Source organism: Alligator mississippiensis, chromosome 4 (assembly GCF_030867095.1).
Source record: "Alligator mississippiensis isolate rAllMis1 chromosome 4, rAllMis1, whole genome shotgun sequence".
Taxonomy (NCBI): Eukaryota; Metazoa; Chordata; order Crocodylia; family Alligatoridae; genus Alligator; species Alligator mississippiensis.
Window position 1 is genome coordinate 39,414,884 of NC_081827.1, and position 12,844 is coordinate 39,427,727.

The 12,844-nt window shown below is 45.6% G+C and overlaps 1 protein-coding gene across 1 annotated transcript in view; it reads right to left on the minus strand.

The window, feature by feature from the left end:
* Nucleotides 1–12,844, minus strand: part of IL17REL (interleukin 17 receptor E like) — a 71,940-nt gene that overhangs the window by 32,368 nt on the left and 26,728 nt on the right. Inside the window, exons 2-3 of the mRNA XM_019491597.2 lie at nucleotides 9,892–9,925; nucleotides 1,744–1,893 (exon numbers count right to left, since the gene is read on the minus strand). Coding sequence (XP_019347142.1) covers nucleotides 1,744–1,893; nucleotides 9,892–9,925 — 184 coding nt within the window. The remainder of the gene's footprint in view (nucleotides 1–1,743; nucleotides 1,894–9,891; nucleotides 9,926–12,844) is intronic.

Genomic DNA, 12,844 nt, shown 5'->3' on the forward strand with positions numbered 1-12,844 from the left:
AAACCCCCAGTTTCTTTCTTTTTTTTTTTTTAATTGCATTCCCTTCCCTTTCCCAACCATTTCTGACTTTTTCTCTCCCTCTCTATTCCCTATAGAGGAATATAACTGATTCTGTCTAAATGTGGTGTGTGTAGTGTGTGGGGGCTTAAACTGGTGATAGGTGTGCATGAACCTAGACTAATTTTGAATGTGTGTGTATCTGAGTTGCTAGTGCGAGTGTGTGTGTGTATATATCTATAGATAGATCTATCTATAGATCTATATCTAGATATAGATATATCTATATACGGCATTGTGTGCATGATATATGAATTAGTGATCTGTGTCTAACTTCCAAGGTATATAGTGTATGTGCTTGAATTGGTGATAAGTATGCATGTGTCTAGGCTGGTTTGGATGTGTATGTATCCCTGAGCTGGTAGAGAGAGAGAGAGAGAGAGAGAGAGAGAGAGAGAGAGAGAGAGTGTGTGTGTGTGTGTGTGTGTGTGTGTGTGTGTGTACACACCTAACTGATTTGTGTATTTGTATATGTGCAATGGTGTTACACCCTCCTGTCTAACAGTGCAATATTGAGATCCTGAGAGTTGGCCTGACCCCACAGGGCAACATGCCCACCTGGCAGCAGCAGGGGACATAATTCCATGCCACTGCCCCCACTGCTGCCAGGCAGGCAGGGGGTGCCTCACCATGGCAGTGCAGCCAGCACAGGACTCCCGAGGGGAGAACAGCGGGGCACGAAGCCCTGAGGGTGCAGTGGGCAGCTGGCATCTGCCCCCGCACTGCACACAAATCTGGGGGGCACATGTCCCCACGTAACTCCCTCCCCAGGAGTGCATGCAGCAGCAGTTAACTGTCCCCACCCCTTTATGAGTTGCCCATGGCTCTGTCCCACTCCCCACCCCAGCTCCAGGCCCCATGCACCACCCTGGCCAGGCAGCACCCCCAGGTCCAGCCCCTGCCCCACTCCATCTCTCACCATGGTTACTTTGATCTGCCCTGTTCCCCCATAGACTTACCTGCAGACAGCTGAGGGAGCTGCTCTCCACCACTGCCTGAGGCTGTATTCCCAGTCACATGCATATGTGCACACGGACACGTGCACATGGCACCCCCTGCATTCCACTCCCCACAACCCCTTGTAGCCTGGAACTCTGCCAGCCTGCAAGGGGAAACCTGCTATTTCACATGTTTTTCCATGGTTTACAGAAAACCCAGACCCCTGCACGATACTGGGAATCCAAGACAAATGCAGTCCTAGAGTCATGCAGCCTGGGACCAGGATTTGATGTTCCCATTTCAGGACTGTCCCACCCAATTAGGGATGAGTGGTCATTATTCTCTTCCTGAGGGAGGCCAGGGCCCTCGGGCCCCCACTTACACAGCACCTATGCTATGAAGCATAACTGCTTCCGTGGGGGCAGTGTCCTATGCTGAAAGAGTCACAAGATAGAGAGGCCCATGATTTTGGTTGGATAAGGGAATTATTGGGTACAATGTATCTGAAGTCTTGGATCCACTGAAGTCAGTGGCAAAGATCCTGCTGACATCACTAGTACCAGAATTTCACCCTAGGGTTTTTGTAAAAGCATGTATAAGCTATTCCACAGAACCTGACTGATACGATTAATTCAATTTGACTTATACCCAAACTAATAGAATGAAATCAGGCTGAAGGACCAAAGACAAAAAGTAAAACAAAATAAACAAAAACAAAATAATCCAGTAACAAATCAGTTGTCTTACCACTGAGACTGAGTGTTCCTTTAACATTTAAATGAAGGAAGCATTGACTTCCCTTTACACACTTCATTACTGTTGAGAGCTTCATGCTTTTCAGTGCAGTAGCAGATGAAGTGGTTGGAGCAACTCGGCAGAAACTGTTAAAAATATCAGCTGTGAATATTAAAAACATACATATATAAATCCCACTGGCCATATGCCATTTTGAAGGATACAAATAAATCCAATAACTTCAAAGAGGAAATCTTGATTCTATTAAGTAAGTGGAAATGTTACTATTAACTTCAGCTGAATCAGGAATTCACCCCAAAGCAAGTGCCTGAACAGAACAATTGAACTCAGTGGGGGCCAACCTTTTGGACAGGCATGCCACAAATTAGCCCCACACCCTCCCGAAATGTCACTTGGATCCCCTTCTCCTGTCTGATCTGCTACTCTACTTTCTGATTCCTCCTTTGCACTCCCTACCTTATATTTGCTGCTTTGATTTCTGCTGCTTGCCTTAATTGTCAATGTCCTATGTGCCACAGAGGCTTTCTGTGCCTGCTGTCCATGCCGCAGGTTGGCCATCTCTGTTTTAATTGGGCTATAATTATTTGGGCTGGGTCACTTGGGGAGTGTTGGCGAGCTGTTGTGGGCCAGGGCAGCGGGGTGCTGAACCAGTGCAGTGTTGTGATTGGGTGATGCTGACCAGGTGTGGGGAAGGGGAAGAACAGGAGGAGGAGTGGTGGGAGTGGGCAATTAATCCTATCCAGCCCAAGCCCATCCACCCCACAGCCACTGCTGGGGGTGCCAGACGGAGTGGGTGAGTGGGTGGGCAAATGGGGTTTACATGGAGACTGGCCTGGGACTCCTGAGGGCAGGATACACTCAGATGGGTGGATGGGATGGGGATGCAGGTAGGTGGGGAGCAGCATCTGTGAGTGGGATGGGTGGCCGGGACTGGGGCCAGGATCATGTGGTGACAGTATGGGGCCAGGGCCAGGGCCAGTATGGGGCAGAGCAAGAATGAGGGGAGCAGACCATGGTTCTGCCCTGGGCCCCAGCCCCATGCTGTCACCACCCTGTGATCTTGACACCAGCACTGCCCACCCATCCCACTCCCAAACACTGCCCCCCTCCCACCCACAGCCCCATCCCATCTGCCTGGCCAAGTGTGCCTTGCCCACAGAGGTCCTAGGCCAGTCTCCATGAGGGCAGTCTGCCTGTCTGCCTGCTCCATCTGTCACCCCCAGTGGTGAGTGTGGGGCGCACAGACCAGGGTGCTTGACAGTGGGGCTGGGGCCACCACCACCAGGGCTGCTGGGAAGCTGAGTCTGGCTGCTGTGCCATGCTGCCCCAACCTTGCTGCGCACCCAGGGACAGCAGGACCAGCTGCGTGTGCCACAGCCAAGGCTGCCTCCCACTCCTGGGCCGTATGGGGCTGAGGGACCTTCTGAGGGCCAGATAAAATCCCTTAGAGGGCCAGAGCCAGCCTGCAGCCCATATTTTGCCCACCCCTGATTTAATGCCAGCAGGGGTCCTGGGGGTGCAGGCTAGTTGACAGATTTGATCTAATTCTGCTGTAGCAAGCCTCCTGGTTTGTGTACTCTGGTTCTCCTGGTTCTGGACCCTGGGATGGGCTTATTTCTGGACTTCACTTTGGATTTCTCTGTGGCTCTTTCTTGGCTCCTGAGCCTAGCTAGGTTCTGGTCTTGGACTTTGCTCTGTGGATTATCCCTCAGACTGGTACTTGGCATATATATTGTGGACTCTGCTGCTGAATTCTCTTCTGCGTTGGGTATTATGGCCCCCATCCTCTGAGTCAATCCTAGGCCCCCATTTTTCCTGTGATCTAACTGTTAGGCAGACTGCCTATGACCCAGTCCTTTGCAGGTTTCAGGCCAACAGAACTTTCTTTAAGTCAACAGAGAAAGACTGACATAAAACCAGTGGAACAATCAGGTTTTTAACCTCATTTTGTCTTACATCAGCATATTTCAGAGTTATCTATGCAGGATGAATATTCAAGGGGCATTCCATTTTTTGCTGAAACTAGAAAATAATTCCTACAAAATCTAGAGACAACTTCTTGCACTGCACTGTGCAATATAAATTCCTGTACATTCTGGCACACCAGCTCAAAGCAACCAGGCTCTAATGCTTTCAACCAAAAATAAATGGTTCCAAAAAGCAATAAAGTCTACATTAACTCTCCAAGAGTAGCAGCCAGACTCCATAGTAATTACAATGCAACACTTTTGTCCCATGTATAATACTGTGTTTTTGTACATCTGAATATAACTTACTTCAGAGTACATTAAGATATAGACAAGTAAATGTGCTTAGGGTTCATATTTGGATATTGTGAAAATTCAAAAGCTCTAAAAATATGCTGTTTGGACAGATCAATCATACCACTTCTTCTGTTTCAGTTGGAATCATTATGACCTTAATCCTACTGGTTTTTAATTATCACCACCCTTGCAGTATGATGTTGTTAGATCTCTGCAATACACCCAGCCCTGGTTGTATTCAAAGCTGCATCAGAGAAATCTAAACCAGTGTTTCTGAACTGGTGGGTCACAATCCAAAAGTGGGTCACAAGAATATTTGAAAGGGTGGTGAGCGAGTCCCAGAAAAACATGCAAGAGCAGGTTTCCCCTTCCACACTAGCAGCATTCCAGCCTTCAGGGGGGCTGCTCAGGACACTTGGAGGCAGCAGGCACATGTGCATCTGCACGTGTAGACCCACAGACCCATGTGGCCAGCATACAGCAAGGCCATGTTATGGGAGCAGCCCCAGCTGCTGGACACAGGTAAGTGTATGAGGAGCAGGGGTTAGAGGTCCTGGGGACTGTTCGGAGGGCTGGGGAGCGTGTGTGTGTGTGTGTGTGTGTGTGTGTGTGTGTGTGTGTGTGCGCGCGCGCATGTGCATGTGTGTGTGTGCGCGTGTGTGCGCGTGTGCCTGCTAGCGCTGGGGACAATGACCAGGCATAAGGGTGCTGCATGACAGGAGGAAGGGAGGAAAGACTCATGGCCCTTCAGTGGGGGAAGGGGTGGGGGCGGTCCTTTCTGATGGGGAGCTGCATGCCTGGGCCAGCAACAGAGGGCCAGTGCCCATACACGCCAGGACCTGCACTTGTTGCTTAGGGAGTAGGGTAGGGGCAGCACTCACTGCTTGCACTCCAGCCCAAGCAGGACAGTGGCAGCTGGGGGCCCTCTCTGGCAGGGTTGGGCAGGGGGCTGCAAGTCAGAAGTGGCTGTGGGCAGGGGATGAGAATTGGGCACCGACAGGACCAGGGAGGTGTGGATCGGGACAGGCCATGGATCTTTGCAAATGGGTCCCGGTAGGAAAAAGGAGCAATATGTAGCTCTTCTGGGTCATAAATGAGCAATTGGCCAAGCCTGGTTTTAAAGGAGACTATTACTGAAGATGCTCTTTCAGACCAGATATCAAGCCAGGAACTGAATCATTCTTAGTCACTGAAGATTCCCCAATCCTTTTTATGTTAGCAAGGGTGATAACAGTAGTATAATGGGTAAAATCCAGCTTCTTTAATTCCATTTTTCCTACCTAATTAATACCACAATTTATCACAAATCCCACTAGATCTGTTGTCCCTCAAAAGGGCTACTGTATTCAACATAGGAAGTGCCAGAAAAGGTAAAGCACCAGGTAGATCAGAATAAGTGTTTTGTAAATGGAAGATATGACAGAAAAGGAATTTGCTTCCTGTATCACAATGGGAGACTGCAAGTTTCCAGAAGCTACCCTATATATTTCTGATTATTTCTTCAGTGTCATAGGACTCCCTCTCATTATTCTCCCTCATTAGACAGCTGACTTTAGAGGGGACATTAGTTTTACACTTCTGATTGGTGGTTCCATCTGCACCACTAGATACAGGCAGTCCTCGGACTTATGACACAATTGGTTCCTAAAAACCGCATCTTAAGCCGAAACATTGTAACTCGGAACTGATTTTCCCATAGGAACAATGTAATAAATGGGGGATTGGTTCCTGAAGCAAGGCCCAATACCCTGTTTTCACCAAAAATAACCCAGAATTTTGTACTCAATCAATTATAGACGAGTAATATAGTTACATTAAGAAGACAAGGTTCTTTGGATGAATCTGATATCTTTTATTAGACCAACTTAAATAGTTGGAAAACAATTATTAAGCAAGCTTTCAGGTTCAAAAACCCTTCGTCAGGCTAAGGAAGTTTCTGCAGTTGGTGTGTGCTCTTCCTGGATGGAATGAAAAGTGAAGAAGCCAGAGGCTGGGCTGGTGTTCATAGAAGACAGGCAGGCAGTGAAAATGTAGATTGAGGAGTCAATGGGTGAGAGACAGGCTGGGGAGGGGGGGCGGGGAAGAGAGAGAAGGGGAATGAAAGTGGAAAGGTACCTGGGGAGTCAGATGTCAGGCAGGTTATAATGTGTCATAAATCCAATGTCTATATTTAGTGCATGATTTTTAGTATCTAGGAGGTTGATGAAGTGGAGTTCATAGGCTCGTCTCTGGGAAGTGTTTTGTAAGTTTCCTTTGATTCCATCCAGGAAGAGCACACACCAACTGCTGAAACTTCCTTAGCCTGATGAAAACTTCCTTAGCCTGAGGTTTTATTCACCAAGGCGCCCCCGGGGGTTACAAGAAATAATGGCCACAAGCTAGCAGAGAGCAGATTTAGATTGGACATTAGGAAGAACTTCTTCACAGTTCGAGTGGCCAAGGTCTGGAACGGGCTCCCAAGGGAGGTGGTGCTCTCCCCTACCCTGGAAGTCTTCAAGAGGAGGTTAGATAAGCATCTAGCTGGGGTCATCTGAACTCAGCACTCTTTCCTGCCTATGCAGGGGGTCGGACTCGATGATCTATTGAGGTCCCTTCCGACCCTAGCATCTGTGAATCTATGAATCCAAGAGCAGCTCTTGAAATTTCTCCCTTATGAAAGGTGTACTAAAGATACCTAAAGTATCTGCAGGTATATCCAATAGTACTGCTTTACTCTAACATTATGGTATTCAAAAGCAGTTTGCATTTTATTTGTCACAGTATCTCCTGGATTGATACATTATGATGATTCAACACTTTTAAAATCAATTTATTATTGCTTTCACAAGATAACTTATGTTTAACATGTTTTTAATGGGGAATAAGATGTACTTGCTATATACGCCAGTTTCACAATTGACTAGATTTCAAATTGGCAATGTCCTTTTAAAATAGATTCTGCCACATAATTAATTCAGAAGGGGTTTCAATTAATATTTTATAAGCTATTTTAAACTTTTGGGTAGAATGGATCAGATAAGGTAACACAAACAGACATTTGGAGTCAACCTGTAGGCTCTCAGTCTAAGTCATATGATCTGCCCATCCATACTGTCACGGCACAGGGTCCTGGAGGATGGCCGTGATCTCCCCAAGGCTCCCTTACCGTGCCAAGTTGGCCCAATGAGCACCCTCAATCCTCGCCCGCCACATCTTTGATGACAAAATATATAATTTGGAGGCTGCCTTTCATGCCCTGTTGGTCACGGTTAGCTGTACCCTCTGATGCCGTGCCTTCCCGGACCCCTGGTAGGTCCTGCTCCGAGTTAGATGACACCACAGTTGTTTCAGGGCACCCTAGACTTATGGGCTATGCATGGCTCCAACCACCCCTTTACCACGCCCCAAGCCTCGCAGATGGAATTGACATTGTTCGGTTAGGGCCCTGTTAAAATATGGCCCTTTGTCCTCTCTGGGCCCTGAGCGGCCCCGTCACACTCTGCGCCCCCTCTGGCGCGCAGGCTCTCCGTGGCCCTGGTCTCATCCTGCCCCCTTCTCTAGGGCTTCTCAAATGCCTTCTTCCTGGGGCTGAGGACAGTGCACCCCGAACGCTGCACCCTCGCTGGCGCTGGGGTCCCCACACTGCAGTGGGTCCCCTATGAGGCCTCCTCCAACCCCTAATAGCCTCACCCAAACCACCAGTTTTAAACAGTAAACAAAACACAAGCCCCTTGGCTATAGCATAAACTGAAGCCTCCCGGCTATAACAACGTTACTCAAAACACTCCAGGGATACTCCATCCTTTACCCAGCTTGGGGCTGTACCTGCTGTCAGGCCTCTCCTCTCAGCTTTGCTCAGGGAGAGCTCCTTCCACCCTGGCTGCTGGCAGGAAACTTCCCCCTGGCCTCAGCCCCTAGGGTTTATAAGGGAGCCAGGCCCTGCCCCCTTTAGTCAGCTGACTGCTGGCAGGTGTGGGCACTAACGACTCTGGTTGCCCTGGTGATCAACAGCTGGGCTCCTTACTTACTGCTAGGGCTCTTTTCCTAGCAGTTCCACTCTAAGGAGCAGGGCACCTAAGTGCTCTGCAACACCTATCTATAGTTGATTTTGTGACTTGCTGCACAGCACACTGTGCTTCCTATTCTTCAAATGCAGCCCTTCTAGGAATTGGTCCTTGAACTACTTGTCTTTCCTTCCAGGCATGTCTCTATATAGGGGTAGCAGAGATAGAAAATGGAATGCAGAAGAACTAGAAGTCAGGAACAGGGATTTGTGAGATAGCTCCTATCATATTTGTCTTGCCCCTCCCAGCTTCCCCACATGCAGTGAATGCCTGTCCACCCACTGTGCACCATGCCAGGGCCATCGCCATGCATCTTCCCCCTCGACCTCATCAGCCTGACTAGACCCTGGCAGCCCAGTGACGGACTCCAGGATGCTACTGCCCAGCCAAAATCGCGTTCTCCAGCCCCACCAGGCCAGCCAGGACTGGTAGCTGCATGTCATCTAGCACACCTGGGACAATGAGCTGTTTGGAGGCCTTCAGGATGACCCAGGCCACCTTCCAGGACCTCCTGGAGCAGTTCCACCCACACCTGGAGCAGCAGGACACCAGCATGTGGCTGCCTCTCCCTGTAAACACCCTCCTGGCCCTCACCCTGTTCAAGCTGGCCACAGCCACCATGCTACAGTACATCCGCCACCTGTTTGGAGTGGGCAAGGTCATCAGTGGGGAGGCCGTCTGGAAGGTGTGCAGCACCCTCCAGGATGTGCTGGGGACACTGTACTCCGCGTACATGACCCCCTGGTGGTAGTGACGGGGGTTCTTTGCCCTGGGATTCCCCCAGTGCATCAGGGTCCTGGATAGGACCCACATCCCCGTCACCTGCCCACCCCATGGAGACCACCCCTATTACAGCCAGAAGGGCTTCACTCCATGGTGCTGCAGGCCATTGTGGACCACCCCGGGGCCTTCATACATTTGAGTGTCAGCTGAGTGGGGCCTTCATACATGTGAGTGCCCACAAGGCCTTAACCTTTATGCAGTACTGCCATGCTGACTGGTTGTGCCTGCATTGCAACCTTCCAAGTTGCAATGGTGCAAACTAAACTACATTGGGATGTACTTTAGTTTATGATGATGCAAACTCAGTTAAAACCCCCAAAACTTGCGTACATGTAAAGTGTGACTCAATTAAGCCACACAAAGGGAAATGTTCATTGCAAGTATATGGCAACATAATCATATGTACAAGCAGCCTTACAGGCATCCTACCCTGTGAGGCATTAACTCCAGTTCCCAAAGGCTTCCTCAGCCAGTACTGCTCAGGCAGAATAGGGAATCAAAACACCAATTCTCCTACCGTCTGCAGTCCCCTTTCCTTGCAATTTCTTTTACACAGTTCATAAAATTCCCTTTTCAGATAGCCAACACAAATAGCAAAAATGTTGGAAGGTGTCTCACAAGCACTTGGGAGTTCACTCATGCTGGCCAACAGCATGGTACAGTAGTCACTGGGTGTTTAGGAGTATTTTAAACTTATTCTTTCCAAAACATTGCGGAATCTTTTCACCCACCCTCATATAACATTTCTTATTATGGCTAATAATAAAGTCTGTTGGGAAAGTCATACCCAAGTAAGTTGGCTAGGGAAATTCTAGCAACAGCTGTACAGGAAAAGTAAAACTACAGAGCAAAATGCACAAAGGTCAAGAAATTATTAGTATTGTAGTATTTACTCTACTCAGCAATTCTAAAGTGTTTTATTTCAAAGAAACTTTATTGGAAACTGGCTGTAAGTATACTAAGTCAAATAACACAGCCTTGATATGACTTGGAAAATGAACATATAACATACAAGGATTTGAAGAATAATAAAAGTATGGTTGACTTACATTCACTGGCAGGTTTGCTTTTACAATGAATGCCCTGAAAATAAAAATAAGGGACCTTTAAAATAACTGTTTTAAAGGATAAAAGATATTGGTGAGTGAGCATACACACACAAACAGAAACAGGTTTTAACAAGTCAGCTTCATCAAAGTTGATTACAAAATTATTTTTACAGAAACAAGTCTTCAACCACACATTACCACATAACAGCCATATCTGACTCCCACTGATTCAGTGGGTCCAAAATCAACTTCTAAACTTGGTATTCACTTTCTAATAATGTTCCTTATAAGAATGATAGCAATTCCTTCAAAACACAGAACTATGAATTTGTAAATGGCCGATGCAATTTAGTATTAGAATAAATTTTACCATAGACTAGTTGGATTTCAATTGCACATCATCAGTGAGCAGGCAACCCCAACGAATTTGCTTAGAAGGTGCTTAATATACTTTTGGAGATAAATAACAACAGTATTCATGCTATGCAAAAATTTGTAAAGAGCACCTGCATCTATGAAGAATCAATATTAAAATCAATCAAGTCTAGGTCAAGAAATAAGGCTTGCTAATAGAATTGTGAAGATATTCAAAAAAGATTGTCTAATGAGATGGAAGAAGCTGAGACAATATTATGCCTCGTTCGGTTACATTCCCCATTTCTCCTAATCACCAGTGCAACCCTTGAGTTAGGAATGGCTATTTTCAGAGGTTAGAAAAATTTCTAACAAAACAGTGGGTGATTTTTAGTCTTTTTTATTTCTCATTCCCTCCTACCTACTCTTTACTTTCTACTTGAATGCTGTTACTCGTAGTGTGTCAAAAATCCACTATAAAAGTCAAATGTGCCAGAATGATGATGTATAAAACCAACTTTCTTTTACATTAACAAATACAGAAAGCCACATGCTTTTATGGAATACAGATTTCATCAAACTTTCACACACAATGATACTGCCAATAAATGTATTTTGGACATGAGGGGCCTGTTTGCTAAAAGTTACATGTTGAGGCTGTTGTTACCTTTATATAACTACAGCTAGTGGCAAGCAGGGGCAAGACAGGGGCAACCTCCGGAGGTGCCAACTTGATGGGGAAAGGAGAAAAAAAAAGCCACTGCTGCTGACAGCTGCACGTTCAGATTTGCAATTGCAACAGTAACTGGAAGTTACTGTTTCCACTTTACTTCGAGTGCCTGGCTGCATCCCTCCACTGCTGACTACAATTTTGCCTAGGAAAGACAACCTAAAGAAAAGTTAACCTTACTTTATACAATTGTTACACTACACTTAATATTTTTAAGTCAAGTGTTTTCAGAAGTGCTGAACCCCCAATCAAGTCACTAAGCATGGTGGCTGGTCAGAAAGCAATGACCCAGTTTTCACTGGAGATTAGAAGTAATGCAAGTGTTAGAATGTGGGACATTTTATGTGCAAGACCGCATCTGCTTTAATGCATTCTATAAAAATATTTATATTTTCTTATAAAAAAAATGCTCAAACAACCTAGCATTTTGCAGACTCAGATTCCCAACTCAGTATACTCGGTGGAAAGGAAAAGAGTTCCCTCAGTAATGACATGTAACACCAGGCCTAACTCAAATAGAAAAGGGAACAAGTTGTTTGATATAAAATTTATTATGGAATCTTAGCTGCTGATTAATACATCTATTTGTTATCCTTTTTTTTGTTTTTTTGTTTTTTTACTGCATAGTATAGAAGGGCTATATAGAAGAGAAAATGTCATTCCCTTTCATTCCCTGAGTTTCTGGATGTATTAGGAAAACTTCAGTTGTCAAATCTGCAAAACGAACACCTGCCTCTAGCAGCAATAAAAATGAAGTGGGCAAGTTACTGTGTTGCCTTTCTTCTAAGAGTGCTCAAAGAATGGGCAAATGATTGTTGGGCAACTCCTTTTTGGAGGGAACCAATCTCTCTTCTTGTTTCCAATCTTGCATTTTATCACCTTGTTCCTAACCTTCTATTCTGGGGAAGGCTATTGAAAAAGGTGTGGTTAAACAACTCTGGGAACTTCACTTGAACTTGTCAAAATTCCTCAAGACACAATTACTAAATTAGTTAACTATTATGTACAAATCTCACCTTCCTTTACTTTCTTTAATTGAGAGGTTTGTGGTGCAAAAATCAGTGGCAAAATCCTAGGCCCATTGATGTTAATTCCATTAACCTCAAACAGAGCCAAAATTTCACCCTCAGAGTCCCTAAATGTTTCAAGCCACCTAAAAATGGCAATAAAAATACTTTGCAGAGGTGTTGGTATCAGCCCCATGCAGGTGCAGAGCTCCTCACAATGCATCTATTGTATTGGAATCTGCATCAGTTCTTATATTGTGGTCATTAGGAAGAGTAGCTCAGCACCTTTCAGTAGTTTATATGCAATGTGACTAATATCTGGCATGTGTTAGCCTTTCTCTCAGGAGAGAAGTTTGTCCAGTGAAGTTTCTTACTTTTGTGTAGAGTGTAAATTTGTTTTTCTTTGAGGAAGTTTACTTAGCTAATCAATGGGATTTACACAAACAACTGACAATGGGGAGGGAGGGTTGGACACTTGGTTAAACCCAAATTTCTTGTTTTAAAAAGTAATTTGTTTTCATTTTCCTTTCCTGAGTTTTTTTCCTTTATAATCATTTTGCCAGAGAGTCAAGAAAGATAATTCATCAAAGGAACATTCAGATAAATTACCCGTCTCCCATTTTCTGGTGTCTTTGTTTTGAGAACGTATCTAAACTGACTTCAGTTTAAAATAATAACCCCAAATAAGAAACTTTTCCTCTTCCACAAATACTTTGGGTCTCCCTTTATGCAAAAGGAAGTACCTATACACTGCTAGATTTTGCTGTTCTTATATGTGCATAGTGTCTCTGATTCATCACTACTGTGGCAAAGTGCCCAAGCAAACAATGAAGAAACAGTTAGGGATTTTCCTGTTTCTCTA